Source organism: Hydra viridissima, unplaced genomic scaffold (assembly GCF_058129835.1).
Source record: "Hydra viridissima isolate aposymbiotic clone 2 unplaced genomic scaffold, HvirCarnegie_v1 scaffold_1, whole genome shotgun sequence".
NCBI classification, from domain to species: domain Eukaryota; kingdom Metazoa; phylum Cnidaria; class Hydrozoa; order Anthoathecata; family Hydridae; genus Hydra; species Hydra viridissima.
Genome location: NW_028324300.1, coordinates 4,424,628 through 4,441,346, shown reverse-complemented (window position 1 = coordinate 4,441,346; position 16,719 = coordinate 4,424,628). Strand labels below are relative to the sequence as shown.

Here is a 16,719-nt window from a genome sequence, read left to right as displayed (position 1 = left end):
ATGAGGTGGAGTAGGAGATGGATCAAATAAGAAAAGAATTTTAAGAATTAAAAAAAAAAGGATTTTAAGAGATTATATGAGTAAAGAACTTTAAGAGATTCTAAAGAAGATTTTAAGAGTAAAGAGTTTTAAAAAAATCTAAGAAGAATTATGAGAAGAAGTTTTTATAAGTTAAATGAGAAGAAGTTTTAAGAGCGTTCAGCGAAGAATTGATGGAAATATTTCTTTTAAGTATTTTATTTGCATTAAGATATTATTATTATTACTTTATGTTAAATGTTTGTTGTTATTGAAAAGTCTAATGCTCCAATCTGCGTTACACACTGATAAACCTACATCACATTCTATATTTGCGTTACTCCCACGCTCACATAATGAAAATAAGTTATCCCAATCATTTTATTATGTATTTGTCCATAATAAAGCAAACTTGTTGTGCTCTAAAAGATTTAGTGAAATGATATCACAAAACACCAAAAAAAACGGAATTCTAACCCTGCTATGGCAACATGAGCTATTCTAATGGCTGAAAATCTAAAAAAAAGTTGATTAAGCGTGAATAAACATTGGTTGTTTTTCTCTTCAATTAATTTCCAAACAAATTTAAATAATGTAACGTAGAAAAGAATTGTGTCGTTAATTTGATAAACTTGTATGAAGCGCAAGATAAGGTAAAATAGTATACTGGTAAAAAGTGATTTGTAATATTTGGACAGATTTTATCTCCATGCCGAATTTACAAGACCTTATTCTAAGTAATGTTTTATTAGTTGAATACTTTTCATTATTCAGTAAATCAAATGGTCTTGTTAATTTAATGACTTTTTAATAATTGAATAATTTAATGAACTTGTTATTTGTTATAAGCTTAACCATCTTAAATTGTAAATTTATCTAAAAAAAAATAAATGAGAAGCTATTCTATTCTATTGAACCATTGAACAATTTTTCAATAAAGATACTATTAAAGAGTGTTTATTTCAATAAAAAGACGAAGATGTAGTCGAACCAATAAATGAGCGCATGGTTTTCAAAAGTCTCGCAAGCTTCATCAAAAATGTAACTTATTTAAATAGTTTGAAGCAAAAACTGAATCCATCGAAGGTCTATTTGAGAACTGTAACGAGCCCCTTGAACTGAAGTTGGATACCTTTTGATGTTACATTTGTATGACCACCAATTATCGCACTGAAGAAACTTCGCTCCTTGCGCATCAAATCTATCGAAATCATAGGCTAAAGGGAAAAAAAGAAAACGAGGAATTTTTTGTTATTACAGCATCTTTGTTAAAATATATTATACAATATAAAATGTATTGTTAGATATATGGAGAGGCTTTTCAAATATAAATTAGAGTCCTTATAGACGGGTTTAAATGTTTACATTATTTTGCGCATGCGTATTTTGCTGGCAGTATAGAAAAAACAAAGTATCGAATTTCACACACAAACTAAAGGTATTTAAACTGCAACAAACTAAGAAATATGCCAGATAATTGTTGTGCTGTTGGTTGTAGTAATGTTAGAACAAATTATAATGGTATCAAAAGAAGCTTCTACAGAATACCAGATAAAAAACAAGTCGAGAAACGCAAATTATGGCTATTAGCAATTCGAAGAAAAAACTGGTCTGAAAAATCCATAGAATGTGCTAGACTTTGCAGTGATCATTTTATTTCTGGTAAATATTTATAGATTTTTTTATTTATTTTTTTTATTGATCTTTTTTTATATATACTTTGAATAAACATTGAATATAGGGCATAAATCAAATATTCTTTTTGTTAAATTGTCCTCTAATTTGAGATTTGGTTTATTATAGGAAAAAAGTCTGACAATCCTTTAAATCTTGACTATGTACCAAGCATTTTTAATTATAAAAATGTTCCAGAAAATGTTTTAAGCCAAAAAAAAGATCGTTTTAAACGTGCTCAGAAAAGAAAAACCCAAGTTTTTACTAGTTTAGATTCTCCAGCAAAAAACAACAAGGAACTATTAACTTTTGAAAAAGGTAAATACTTTTATAATTCAATTTTTTTTATTTGCATACAATTAATCTTGATAATCTATTGTTATATTCACATCACAAAAATTATATTTTTTTTCTAATTTAGATTCTCCAGCAGAAATATGGAACCATTAACTTTTGAAAAAGGTACATATTTTTATAATTCTATTTTTGCATTTGCTTTTATTTGATCTTGATAATAACTTGTTATATTCACATCTATAAATACTTTTATATACTATGTAACAAAAAGTAAATAACGCAAATCTAAATAACGCAGCATATAAAATATAATTAAATAATATTTTATTACCTGCATTATTTACTTTTTGTAGCTTTTGTAGCTTATAAGCTACTTGTTAAACTTTATTGAAGTATTTACTAATATTATTTAAATAAATAAGAATAAGATAAATAAGATTACTGTTTACGATTAAATTAAAATAACTATTATAAGAACAATATTCTTAACAATAAACTTATTATTTACTTCATTTTTATATTCCTCTGATTTCAAAGCTATTTTTTGTGTAACTTTATCTACAGTAACATTCATCTTTAGGTACACAGATTGAGTGTAATCAATTTGAAAGCCTACAAAAAGAACTTATGGAAAGAAATTTGGAGCTATATCAGTTGCGTGATAAAATTACAAAATTGGAGTCACACAAGTTTTCATACAAAAGTATTTCAAAAAACAATGCAAAGGTTCGATTTTACACTGGTATGAGTGCAGAAAACTTTATCTGGCTATTTGAAAGAATTAAAAACCATGTCAAAAGCTTTTCAAAAAAAATATCCTTAGAAGACCATTTATTGTTGGTTTTAATGCGATTACGTAGAGGATTATTTATAAAAGATCTTGCTTTCAGGTTTTCATTAAATTATGGTTTGGCATCAAAAATATTTAGATGTTGGATTGTTGTTATAGCAACTAGACTTAAATTTTTAATAAATTGGCCTGACCGAATTGCAATGAGAAAAGTTTTACCTCGTTGTTTTTATAATTTCAGAAGTTGTATTTCAATTATTGACTGCTTTGAAATATTTATACAAAGATCCCTAGGACTAAACTCTAGGGCTCAGTCTTGGTCGTCGTATAAAAATAGTAATACAATTAAATATCTTATAAGTATCACCCCAACAGGTTCTGTAAGTTTCTGTTCTGAAGGCTGGGGTGGCCGTGTTTCAGATAAACAGATTACAATACAGTCAGGTTTTCTCAACATGCTTGAAAATGGTGATCTTATTCTAGCAGACCGAGGCTTCCGAATTGAACAAGAAGTCGCAACAAAAGGTGCAATATTAAAAGTACCAGCTTTCACAAAAGGAAGAAGTCAACTCTCTGCTAAAGAAGTAGATAAATCTAGGCAACTTGCTAATGTAAGAATTCACGTAGAGCGAGTTATTGGATGCTTGAAAAAATTTGACATTTTGAATGTTAAATTACCTATAAGTCAAGTTGATTTATTAGATGACATTGTTTTTACTATTTGTGGACTTGTAAATATGAGTAATAGTGTTGTTGTTTAACTGAAAAACTGGCAAAAAGTTTACTTTATTTTTATTTTTGATTCTTGTTTTTTATCCTTGCAAGTTGGGCAAAGCCATGGTTTTTTGGGTGCATGTTTTATACTGACACACGAGTAGTGGTACCATTTAATTTTGCAGTTTGGACTATCACATTCAATCATTGGATAAAAACTTGGTTTCTGGCAAAGACAGTATTTTTTCTCTTCTAATTCATTTTTTGGGTCTTTCTTTCTGCATAATAGTTCTGGAAGTATCACTTCTATGAAAACACTATTCAATTTTTCCAGTAATGTTTTACAAAAATTGTCATCTCTTTTGACTCTCAATAAAAATGTATCTCCTTTTTTAAGTCCATTACTCCATACAAAAAAGTCACAATAAGTTCTACCTGTTACATACATCTGATGCTGCATTTGATAGTAATATTTATGTTCTTTTAATATGTTGCCATAAATATCAATTGGACTTCCTTTATCCTCTTTCCATCCATCAAGACCATTCCTAAATTTAAATGGGCATTTAATTTCTAAAACTCCAGCGCCATGACATTTACATTCAACAAAGCCATCAGGACTTGCTCCTAAAAATGGATTTTCAATATTAATGTACAATCCAGCACCAGTCAAGCGAAAATCTTTGTGTTCTGCTGCTAATAAAGTGTTGTAGCACTTCCTGGCGTGTTCCTCGTTTTTCTTACCGTAGTTTAAAGCAGGTAAGTTTGGGATTTGTTTATACTGCATTATTTCATAAATAAAGTTTAATGATGGGTTTTCAATATCAGTGCAAAATGCTTGTTTTGATATTGAAGCTGTAATACGACCTGCTCTATGTAAATGCCAAATTTTATTATTACTTTGTGTCATAGTAACCATAACAAGTTGTTCAAATTGTTTTTGATAACTAAATTTTTTATACTCACTAAAACGCTGTTTTGAAATATTTTTAACTTCATCTAAAGAGTTATTAACAATTGATGGATCGTATAAATAGGTTAAGGGCTCTGGCAAATTTGTGCGATCATCTTCATCAGCTGAATCTGTTTCACTATTATAACTAGTGCTTGATAACCAGCCTATACATGTAAACACTGCTGCTTTTGGTGAAATCTTAAAAAGAGATTCTAAATCTTTTTTATCTTCTTGTGAAATCGGGGCACCGTGGTGTGTTGTGAATCCTTTAAGCATGTAATTAGCAGGTGGCTCTATACATGGCACTTTTGCATTACGTTTTGGCCGCTTGAGGTTCATATACTTCAATGGGACTGGTTCAGCCTTAGTTCTTGATTTGTTCCAATTGCACAGTTTACTTGTGCATGCTGTTTCCTCATTTAGTTCCAGTTGAACACAAGCTTGTAATTTGAACAATAGAGCAGCAAGATGGCTACAGGCTGATCCAAGTCCGGCCATACAGGAGCAATTACCGGTCAAAATCCAGCCCTTTTTATGCAGTGCAACCCAAACGCTGTAGTTCTCGTGTCTTTGTCCTTGCCGCTGACTTGGCAGAACCTATAAACAACCATAATTAAAAAAAAAAATGTAAATAGTTACTAAATAATTTCTTTAATACATTACCTTAGTTTTCAAGTAACAGTAGTCAGTGTTTTTGATTTTATGATAAAAAACATCATGAACATGCCCAGAAACAAAAAAGTTGTATGCTTCTAAAGACTTATATGCTCTTATATTCTCTCTGGTGAATCGACTAGGTGTGTCAATAAGGTAGAGTTGTATATCACCAAGTGATATATTAGGGAGCAGTGTCACATTGTTTTGCCAGTCATCAATTGATAATGGATCTGGCAAGACCGATCCGTTTCCAAGAGTTAATTTTTCTTTGTATTTTACTTGCTCTTCATTGTTAAGAGTTTGAAAATATTTTGATTTACTCCACATAATAAATTTTTTTGAAGCTATTTAAATAATATATATAAAATTTAATATAGTATTATAAATTATTATACTTAATAATATATAAAATATACTAAATTTAAATTTTATATTAGCAGAATGTAACTTGTTATGCGGTTGTTTATGTTTATTTTCTATACTGCCGAAACCGCGTGGGACTGGGGAATAAAAACAAAACGCGTCATCACGCAACCCGTCTATTTCAACTGTAGTTTAACCTTCATAAAATCGTATAGAATTAAATTGGGACTAACTTAACAGAAGGTAGAACTAAACTTAACAAGGGGTTGAAGTGAACTTATGAATTTTATTTATATTCTCACTCTTTGTAGTTTTTGAAAAACAATTTTCGAAATTGGATCTTTTCAAAAATCATATAATAGCATTTAACTTATTTTAAGTGAGAAAGAGTAATAAACGTCATGGATAAACACGTTTAAAATGAATAAATAGTTTTTACATTTGGTGCATTTTGGATATTAAATATAAGATGGTCTGAAAGTTTGCAAAGCAATAACTTTCGAGAGAGAAAAATTTGATAGCTAACTCAATTACCTCTTTAGTCACTCATCTTTAAACTCTACATTCGGAAATATTTTTAAAAAAATGTTACTTTTTCCTCTTTAAAACAAACAAAAACCATTTGAAGTTTTCAGCTCTTATGATTCAAAGAATTTCAAACATTTTTGTAAATCAATTTTTGAAGTTTTCTCTTCACAAACTTTGATGAGATTTCCAGATTTATAAAGACAATTGTTTATTTACAAATGTTTTTAGGTGTTTTGATCTTTTTCAGTATAAAAACATGCGAAAAAAGAAAATGTTTTCAATTTTCCTCTCGAGGAAAAGAGGTTATTTCATTAACTGAATAAAACAAAATTTGAGTTATTGAGCATGAACGTTCAACGCAAAAAGTATTTTCATTGGATTGTTTTTGCAATTTTTGATTTTATGACAAACATGCCACGAAATCTGCTTAATAATAACAATAATAATAATGATAATAATAATAATAATGATAATAATAATAATAATAATAATAATAATAATAATAATAATAATAATAATAATAATAATAATAATAATAATAATAATAATAATAATAATAATAATAATAATAATAATAATAATAATAATAATAATAATAATAATAATAGTAATAATAGTAATAATAATAATCAGCGGCGGTTTTAAGCACAGGCAAAGCAGGCATTTGCCGGTGGCCTCGCGCTCAGGTGGCCTCGCATTTTTTAGAATCATTCAGAAGTGATGAATCATTTGAAGCGATTATTAAAAAATCTGAAGAAATAGCTTCTATTTTTTCTATAAGTTCCTTCATATTCAAAAAAATAATTCAAAATATTTTTTTGAATATGAAGGAACTGATACACCTCTAAATGGAAAGTCTAAATATAAAGTAGATTTTTTTAATGCAATAATTGATGTTGCATTAGTAAGGTTAAATGAAAGATTCAAAATGCTTGATTCATACAACAAAATATTAAGTTTTTTAACCCGTACCGAAAAAATGCGAAGTTTAGATGCAAATGAATTGTTGAATGATTGTAAAAATTTAGAAATATCACTGAGAAATCCTAGTACAGAAGAATCGGACGTGAACCATGAAGAGTTATACTCGGAAATAAATACATTTTTAAGAATGGAAGCTTCGGCGGAATCGAAAGATGCACTGGAAATTTTGAAATATATTACGGCAAATTCTTTAATCGAAATTTTTCCAAATTTATTTATTGCCCTACGAATTTTACTAACTTCCCCTATTTCAGTGGCAAGCGCAGAGAGGTCATTTTCCAAATTAAAACTCATAAAAAACTATTTACGTTCCACTATGGGTCAAGACCGCTTATCTGCATTAGCTTTAATTTCCATTGAAAATAAAATAAGTCGGTCCTTGGACTGTTCTGATTTAATTGATGAGTTTGCGTCTTTAAAAGTCAGAAAGGTTAAGTTTTAAGTCAATGTAATCGATCCTCCTAAAATCTGCGAAAAAAATAAATGGTATCGCATTTTTAGTAGTCTTATTAGTGCATCTTCATCCAAAATAAAAAAAATACTTAATGTACATTTAAAACCTATGTGCGTTTTTTGCTTCGTTACGTTCTAATAAATATCCAAAACACAATAGAATTAAAAACTCAACTGATATAATAGAAAACCCTGCCTGTGGCCTCGCATATGGTAAATCCGCCACTGATAATAATGATAATCATATTATTAAATTGTTATCTGGTTTTAAAAACGAAGCACAGTCACTCAAAGCAACAAAAAAAATGGCAATAAACCCTTTACAATTTTAATGTAAATATAGTGCCCTTTTTTTAATAATATTAAATTAAATATTTAACTTCCTTTAATCCTAAAATTAAGAATATAATTTTTTTATAAAACTTATCTTCTTAATTTTAGGATTAAAAGAAGTTAAAAATTTAAGAATTATTTTTAACTAAGTATGAAAAATGAGAAATTTTTATTTAGTAAAAATGGAGACTTTTTGATTTAAATAAAATTTTATTTACTTTTATGATAATCTTTTAACTTTACATATTTCAAATTTATTGAGAAAAAAAACTGCAATCTGTTTTTTTTTGTTCAAACTAGAAAAATTTTCTAAAATAAAATAAATACATACTTTTTTGTTTTAAACATCAGTTAAAATAATGTTCCGCCGAGTTTTAAGGAAAAAAGAATTTTTTTCAATTAATATTTTTACTTTGAGAATATAAAGGGATTGTCGTGGTCATCTGCGGTATAGGGAGTTATTGAAGAAATACAAATGTCAATAAACCCATAAAAAACCTTGTTTTTATTTTTTATTTTAATTACTTTTTACACAAAGTATTTTGAATTTGAATTTTAAATTTTTTTAAAGTATTTTTTACAACTTTGATAATAAGTAATTAGTGTGAAACAATCTGAAATTACGCAATCTTACAATAAAAAACTTAAAATATTTTTACATAGTTAATGATGTAATAAGCAAATAATAACAATAAAAATGATAAAATAATCAAATCTTAAAATAATAAACTAAAACGTCTTTTAAAAATACAAGCAAAAAACTATTTTGATTTTAATGTTTATTTTAAGAACTTTTTAAGTCTCTACGAGCGAGGTAAGTAAGTACAGGGGTAAGTAATGAAAGTGGCTAGGTTACAGATATAGAATTCAAAAAGTTTATGCTACATTTCATTGAGCATGTGAAGTCGTCGAATGAATATAAAGTTCTGTTGATTTTGGACAATCACTCTTCTCATTTACATTTTAAAACACTAAACTTAGCAAAGGAGAATGGATTAGTGATGTTTTCTTTCCCGCCGCACTGCACCCATTAGCTACAGCCACTAGATTTATCAGAGTATGGATCTTTTAAAAAGTACTTATTAGGTGCACAAGATGTATGGGGAACAATCCTGGAAAAGCCGTAACAATTTATGATATATGAAAAGTTGACTCAGATTTGTTGCTATTAGCTATGACTTAACATTATAAAAGGTTTCCAAAAAACTTGTATCTTCCTGTACAATTTTGATCCATATGTCTAAATAATATTTGTATTAAATACCAAATGGACATTAAAAACTAACCTTAAGTGTTTAGTTATTATTTTATTTAAAATGATATTTAAAATGATGTTAACAAGTTTTGTTTAAAAATGTGTTAAAAAGTTTTATTTAGTTTAAAGATTGAAAAGCGTTGTTTTGTTTTTCTTTTAGTTGTCTATTGCCCTCAGAATTATTAATTTTTATATTCATATCTTAAATAATTAAATCTTAAATATTCATATCTTAAATAAGTTATTGAGATTTTAAGTATATATTTAATTCATAACAAAGCTAGATTTTGGTTTTATAACAGAGTTCATAGTTGTCACAGATATGCATTATTTTGTTTATTGCTTAACTTCCCCTCTCTTCAAAGGTCCTTAACAGTTTAAAATAATATCTGAAATCCTTTTTTTTTTTTAAATATGTTAGTATGATTTTTAACTATTTAACTTTTGCTTCTTTTAAAAATATTTTTACTTAAATATTACTTAGTCAATAAAATATATAAGTATTATAAGTCAAAAGTTTAGAAATAAAAATTTTAAGTTACTAACTTTATTTTTAATTTACCCCATACAGCTACTCAACTTACCCCGCTGGGGTAGCGGTTGAGCAACTTGGTAAATTATTGGGAACATTTTCTTAAACAAATCTAAAAAAAACTTTTTTTTTCTTAAGCAATTCTCAGCAGATAAAATTTTCTTTCTAACAGTGAAAAAATTATGCAAATCCGACGCACCATTCAAGAGATCTATTAGATTTAGTAAAAATTGCTTAACTAACCCCGCCCTACTCTACGTCACTAAAAATGCTTTATTCATTTTTTCGCCTGTGATTCTCTTTAAACCAAACTCAGAATCTAATTTCAATAGGAGATTATAACGACGCAATTAATTTTGTCAACTGTAAAAACTTCGAACATGTCACTCAAACACAACTTTAAAATAAACTAAATTTAAGTTATCTAGTAGCGAAAAAAGTTATGCAAATCCGACGCACCATTCAAGAGATCTGTTAGATTTATTAAAAATTTTTCAACTAAGAAAAAAGTTAGCCCCGCCCTACCCTATGTTGAATTTTTGTAGTAAACGATGAATTTGCTTTAAAACGATCAAACGTGAGTTATTTACCAATCGGAACTTTTTTTTAAATAAAATTTTTGAATTCTCTTTTTTCATGTCTCCTGTTATGAGGACAATTTAAAATAGATTAAATACAAATATAAAAATAAAAAAAGACACGTTCAAGATGAAATTAAAATTACGACAAGATTCTGGAACTAATAATATAATTACTGCATGTTTGTATGTCTTGCTGAGCACAATGTTTTAGTGGTTGTGTTCACTTACAAAATGTTTACAATTATGATTAACAACAGTGATTATGCGTTATCAAATTGTGGACAGTTCAGTTTAATCAACCTAAAATTATTTTCTAGCTTTATACGAATCATTTTCAATCAGTGAAGTATTATTCTCATCTTTTGAGCTTTGAGTTTCTGATTCCCAAAAGAAACAGAGTTATGAAACAATTTCCTAAAAACAAAGCAAAGTAAAGGGGGTACCATCGGCAGTTTGATTTTTACAAATCTAACTTTAGGCGGTAACTATAGTTAAACCATATAGGCTCACTTCAATACTAAAGTAATGCTCAGACATTTGTGAGAGTCAGATTGAAAGTAACTGTTGTTTTACTGAATTATTGTTTTATTGAATTTTTTTTTACTGAATTCAACTGAATCTATTTTTACCTCTTTTAAAAAGCAGCATCGAACGCTTCAATCTTTCAAAGAATATGTTAGTTTCAGAAAAGACTTATCAACAACGAAAGCTTTCATATTTAAATGCTAAAATCTTATACTTTCCATGGCTGGTATTTATTGGCCAAAACCATTGCTTTATCTCAATTTTAAAAACAAATTTCTTAAGGAAGTATTCAAAGAAACTTTTCAAGTATATTTTAAAAAGTGGCTTTAATCATCCAAAATAGTGAAATTTAAATTCACCATTGTCAAATATAGAATAGTGTCCTTTAATCTGAACCAAAAAAATGCTACTTACATGCAGTAAAAGTAGACACATTCATTTTTCCATAAACTTTAAAATCCAAATATGACATCCTCGGAAAGAAATTAGCTTGTTAAAACTGTAAAATCAACAGAACTTTGTATTCTTTTGAAGGCTTCACATGCTTAATGAAATGTTGCATAATTTTTTTGAATTCTATATCTGTAACCCTGTACTTTCGTGCTTTAAAATGCGAGCTTGAAAAACGTTTGACTAAAATTGACCAACTGGTAGCATCCACAAGAAAGTTGGTGGGTATGTCACCATAGGCGCCGAGTTCATAGGGGCAACAGGGGCAGTGGCCCCCCTGTAAATTTATACTAATAATATATTATCACAGATTATCATGAGGGCGAGAGTATCTGTTCGCCCCCGTAATAATCCGTGATTATATATTATTAGTATAAATTTCTGGGGGGGGGGGGGCCACTGCCCCTGTCGCCCCCGTGAACTCGGCCCCTATGTATGTCACTAGTACCTATGTTTATAAGTAAATAAAGTGTCTTGGAAATGACTTTCATGTTTTCTACTTTATTGATATTTCAAGATTCGTTTCTATTCGTTAGTTAAACACTTTTTGTTCAAAACATTTCAACTGGCAGACTACAATCATGGTCACTTATGCCAAATCAATTTTATTAACTTTACGGTCCCTTTGAAGCAACTTTTATTTACAATAGTTTATACCCAGTCCAACCAACTGAGGCTTTCCAGACGAAAATTTATATATATGAATGATAGTCTTTTATTCAGTTAGTTCATTTAACAATAATCTTACTCGTCGGGTAGACCGGGACTATTTCGCCACTTTTTCTGCTTTAATGTTAATTGTCAGACTCACAAGTTTTTAACTCATACCAATAACTGAATGATATAGAATTATTTATTTTTAGTTCGAAAGTGTTTAAAAAATCAAGAATTTTTGTATTAAATCAAAATTTGTTTTATACAATTATATGGGGCGATTTCACCAGTGTAAAAAGAGTTAAATATATTTAACTAAATTATGTTTAAATAAATATATTTAACTAAGTTAAGAACATTTTGTGTACATGTTGATGCAAAAGCAGACTTCACAAGCCCATCCATAACAAGAAATCCATTGAAGCCAGTATTCTGATGAATCCAACTATGTCACACAACAATGAGTTACTTTTTTGCTGTTGCGGTTATAAGAACTCGACTAACTCCAGCGAATCGATTAATGAATTTACACGTAAGCTAGAGAATTTTTTCTCCTTCAAATCACATGATGGTATTTGATTAGAAGAGAATTTACTCTTCTTCTAGCCACTTAATTGTGTTGAATTGAAAAGCACATCCAGAGGTTTCCTATTTTTCAGTTTCTTTTTTTTCTTTTTCCTTTAGCTTACGAATGTTTTCAGTGCTTGTTATGTTTTCGGAATGAGGTTTTGCATGAGTTGGGTTTGAATCCTTTTTCGGAGATGGATTTTTCTTAGTAATAGGAAATTTTTTCTTAGTAGCGGGAAATTTTTTCATTAACATTCATTAGTTTTTCAGTAACAGGAAAATTTTTCAGTCTCAAACAGCCCAGTACTAGTAGACAGTTACCGCTATGTGTACAACCTCTTTTACTCGCAATTTCAAAAGTGGTGAAATTGCCCCAGAGTACCCTATTCATTTATGGTGTGTCAGTTTGTCAAATTCCCAGTGTTATTAAGTGATTTCTATAATGTATTTGCAATAATGACCTGAAATTCAATTACAACTACACTAATAAAATGGTAATAGCTCAATTAGTAAGGATGTCTACAATTCCGTAATTGCTTTATGAATTTTACAAGCGTGTTGAGACCAAAGACAAACGAAAATGAAAAGATAACTGGTAACATCTGCTTTAGAGAACCATGGCTAAGAGACCAAAACAAATTTACTAAACAAATAGAAGAAATTTCTATTGTCTATCCTGGAACAACACCAGATTTAAGAAACATTAGTGTCATCCGCACGACGTCCGTAAGACGACATGCAGATGATGCATCCCTTTTTGTTGCTAAGCTTTACATAGGTTAAAAGTATCAGAAGTTAAGAATTGTACCGTATCCACCAGTTGTACATATCCGTCAATTTTCGTGTGGATGCTACTAGTTGGTCAGATTTAACTAAACTTTTTTCAAGCTCGCATTTTCAAGCACGAAAACAGTAGCTTCAACAAGTTGATTTCTTTCCGAGGACGTCATATTTGGATTTCAAATTTTATGGAGAGTGGAAAGTATCTATCTTAAGTGTCTAATTTATGGAGAAAAGTGTCTAACCACATGTAGGTGGCACTTTTGAGTCAGCACAAATGACACTACTCTATTTTTGACTACGATGAATTTACATTTAACTTTTTTGAATGGTAAAAGCAACTTTTTAATTTGTATCGTGCTGTTTTTTCCAACTTAAAAAAAAGTTTCCGAGGCAAAAATTGCGATCTGATTTCAAATGACATTTTTACTTCGTTGCTGATGAAAAATGATGAGAAGAAAAAATAGTTTCCGATGTAAAATTGAAAATGATTAAAACTTACATCCTCTTGCGTCATAACTTGCATAAGAGAATTGGTAGAGATTCTCTTTTGTGCCAACTTTAATATCATTATAGATTGTGCTTACAGTAATACCATCTGTAAAAGAATAATCTACTCGCATGTTCGTTTTTAACACACTGGTTATTTTATAAAGGTTTTCCAAACCGATCCATTGTTGATTAACAAGACCAAATCCACTAATATAAGCTTCGTAGTTTTTGTTCCAAAAATCATCATCCCAACTGGAATATCGAGTCATCATTGGAATCCAAACTAAAAACGAAAACTTTTTGTAATTGTAATACTCTCTTTGATTTTTTTTTTTAAGAAAAAAACGTCACCAACAGTAAGAACCCATTCTAATGCAGCAATTAACAGAACAGAATGTTTAAGAAATTGTTCAAACTAGAGTTTTGTTAGAACCCTGATTATGAAAAATATAGACCTAAACTGCTAGACAAGGTTTGTAAAGGACTTGTTGATGGTTGAAAAATGCATCCAATGTATGAAGAATATTCATATTGAATATATTGATGATTTGAATAGCCAAATACACATTGGCACCATAAGTTTGGAGGATACGTATTTACACCACGCAAGTAATAGTTTTGAAAATCTGTGGTTTCCGTTTGTATAGATTTACATTTCTCAACGCATAGCTCGTTTGAATATTGCTGCGTGCTGACAGTGCTTCCTATTATCGTTACAGTATCTGTATAGCAATAATCAACTGATGAACCTGTACAAATTAAAACATGTTTAACGTTTAAAATGAGAGATTTAAATGTTGCTTAAATGCTACGATAAATAATAAGTAGATTTTTAAAAATCGCCAAGGATTGACCGTATTTGACCGATCTGACCGTGATTGACCGTGATTTACCGTAAGATCAACTGAATAAACTAAAAAGTACCGAAGTAAAATATATTTTCAGGGCTTTGTAAAATCAAAAAAAAAAACCTGAAAACAAAAATTTATTTCAGAGAAGAAATCCCTGTATCTTCTATATTTTCTAATTCACGAAGCTTGAATAAGTTCAAGTTTCGTGAATTTGAGAATATAGACGAATATTGAGAATAAAATGACACTTTGAAACTAGAAACTTTTAAATGTTCTTTATTTTCTTCTTCGGTTGAAAGTTAATTTTGTAAATATTTTATCCCAGATTTTTTTTCTTAAAGAAATTTTTGCTCTTATGAAGAACATTCTCAAACTTAAAAATAGTCTATGAATTTTTATTTACATTAAAAAATCGGCAAATGTTTCTGCCGTTCCTCTTTTCAGTTATCGATTTTGGATCGGGATTAAAAATAAACTGCGGAGTTGTTGCGCATAGCAACATTTGTAAGCGGAATAAAATTTACCAAACTATTTTCACTTTGCTTGCATTTACCTGCTGCATATACTCTGATAGCTACTTTTAAGGCTGTTTTGTTAAACCTCTTCGGCGCATTTTGGTTTGTAAATCTTTTTATGATTTTGTACCAAGTATGCGACTTTTTTCTACTGATTAAAACTTGTGTTTTTGGTTGGCCATGAAGAACGATTGCTTAGAAATCAAAAGATAAAAAATGAAACATTCAGCGTTATTTAAAAAAAGATACCTATGGTGCAGTACGTTACGTATGCATAATTTGAACCCCAACTGTGAGTTCCACTAATGCATTCGCAGTAGTTTGGTTGGAACTTAGCTATGTTAATTTCACTTTTTCCGTGATTAAATTCATTTATACAAAACTTATAGCAGCTATAGTAGTCGACATTAAAGTCAAAGTAACTTTCACCGTATAGATACAGCTGGTTCACAAACGGACACGCTGAAATTAGATAATTAAAGTTAATTAAAACCAATTTATTCAAACTCCTTGTTAATGGACATTTACACACAATTTAATCCTTTTGTACCTGCATTTTGTTTCTGATTTTTGTTCATTTCGCACAATGTTGTAATTGAAGCATTTCCGCTAAGATTTATTTTGTAGATTCCTGTTTGGTTAAATCCACCTTGATAGTGGCTTTGGCAACTCATTTTCTCTCCAGCAGCTTTAAAGAAATCACAAAAACTATTATAAAGCATAATATGAAAAAAGAGAAATTGCTAATAGCAAAACAGAAAACATTTTTATGTTGGTTGTAACTATTTTCTTATCTTTCATGTTTTTCAAACATAAAAGCACAATGCTTATTATAACCTCCGATCCTCATTAAACCTTATGAAGTTCAAGATTTAGATATTAAATAAAAAAAACCTTCTACGCAGTTACAAATATACTGCCTTCTATTTCTTCCAGAACATGAGGGCTGGCATTTGCACTTTCCGCAAGCATCCTCTTTTATATTGCAGATTTGAGAACAGCGAGCCTAAACGTACAAATCTTTTTAAACCGATAGAAATGGAAGCAAACTGTATACTGTTTGTCTTTATATATAAAGAGTTAATGAAGAGTTGGATTTTCAAACTTACCGCTTTTTTTGTGACGAAGAAGTATCCACTTTGCTTTTTTGTTGTAGGTGAGTCTTGAGAATATCTTTTACAATCGATTGTTTTGTTGTCGATGATCTGAAGACTAACAGATTTGCACAAAGTATCAGTTTTTGGGCAACTTTGTATACAGTCCTCAAAAGAGTGCAGAGTTGTGCTAGATATGTAGTTAGTGTCCGAGACTCTTGTATTTTTAAAAACTGTGTACGAGCTAGAGGAGGACATCCATTCAGGATAGATATACTCAGAAAGCACTTTTGATAAATATAAGAGCAGCAGTTTCACACCGTAAACCATCTTCACTGCTGCTGTTTTTTAAATAAACTATTTTAAACTTTGCATACTTTTAAAAATTGAAAGAAACTTTTCGATCACTAACATTTTGATAACATCCAGAAATAAGTATCAAATAAATGGTGAATAAACTTTCTCAACGTATTGAATATTCGTGAGGCGTTTACGTCTTCTTTAATAAAGACCACCAGTTCCATGCACGAGTATGATACTGCTGTGTACTTGTGAAAAGTGATGTAAATTGATCTAATAAATTAATTACAAGTATCACAAACGTATTCATGTGATTTACAATATGAATCAAGTAGGCTGTGTGATTTGTTATAAATA

The 16,719-nt window shown here is 29.4% G+C and overlaps 3 protein-coding genes across 4 annotated transcripts; 1 reads left to right on the top strand and 2 right to left on the bottom strand.

Moving 5' to 3' along the window:
* Positions 1-909: 909 nt before the first annotated feature.
* LOC149892970 (uncharacterized) lies at positions 910-16,602 on the bottom strand. 2 transcript variants are annotated; one of them, XM_090100577.1, is made up of 7 exons: positions 16,078-16,602; positions 15,863-15,974; positions 15,519-15,656; positions 15,218-15,430; positions 14,058-14,351; positions 13,613-13,885; positions 910-1,235 (listed from the first exon to the last, which is right to left on the bottom strand). In XM_090100577.1, the coding sequence occupies exons 1-7, from the start codon at positions 16,390-16,392 to the stop codon at positions 1,069-1,071; spliced, it is 1,512 nt and encodes a 503-aa protein (XP_089956703.1). In that variant the 5' UTR covers positions 16,393-16,602; the 3' UTR covers positions 910-1,068. The 2 variants fall into 2 exon arrangements, with proteins under 2 accessions (XP_089956703.1, XP_089956712.1); XM_090100586.1 differs by lacking the exon at positions 15,863-15,974 and having other exon boundaries at positions 16,078-16,200.
* On the top strand, positions 1,366-3,568 carry LOC149892971 (uncharacterized). The gene is made up of 4 exons (XM_090098757.1): positions 1,366-1,680; positions 1,822-2,095; positions 2,126-2,154; positions 2,570-3,568. Exons 1-4 carry the CDS (start codon positions 1,485-1,487, stop codon positions 3,538-3,540), a joined length of 1,470 nt encoding a protein of 489 aa, XP_089954883.1. The 5' UTR covers positions 1,366-1,484; the 3' UTR covers positions 3,541-3,568.
* On the bottom strand, positions 3,500-4,946 carry LOC145199074 (uncharacterized). The gene has a single exon (XM_080074209.2). It carries the CDS (start codon positions 4,944-4,946, stop codon positions 3,561-3,563), a length of 1,386 nt encoding a protein of 461 aa, XP_079930335.2. The 3' UTR covers positions 3,500-3,560.
* Positions 16,603-16,719: the final 117 nt, after the last annotated feature.

Bases quoted from the DNA above. Each gene is read 5' to 3' on its own strand.
- LOC149892971 (XM_090098757.1), top strand. From the start codon at position 1,485: ATGCCAGATAATTGTTGTGCTGTTGGTTGTAGTAATGTTAGAACAAAT. The intron at 1,681-1,821 runs GTAAATATTTAT...GGTTTATTATAG, and splicing joins CAGTGATCATTTTATTTCTG to GAAAAAAGTCTGACAATCCT. The intron at 2,096-2,125 runs ATTTTTTTTCTA...ATTCTCCAGCAG, and splicing joins ATTCACATCACAAAAATTAT to AAATATGGAACCATTAACTT.
- LOC145199074 (XM_080074209.2), bottom strand. From the start codon at position 4,946: ATGGCCGGACTTGGATCAGCCTGTAGCCATCTTGCTGCTCTATTGTTC.
- LOC149892970 (XM_090100577.1), bottom strand. From the start codon at position 16,392: ATGGTTTACGGTGTGAAACTGCTGCTCTTATATTTATCAAAAGTGCTT. The intron at 15,657-15,862 runs GTTTTTTTTATT...ATTTCTTTAAAG, and splicing joins TATTTGTAACTGCGTAGAAG to CTGCTGGAGAGAAAATGAGT. The intron at 14,352-15,217 runs GTATCTTTTTTT...TAATTTGTACAG, and splicing joins CGTAACGTACTGCACCATAG to GTTCATCAGTTGATTATTGC.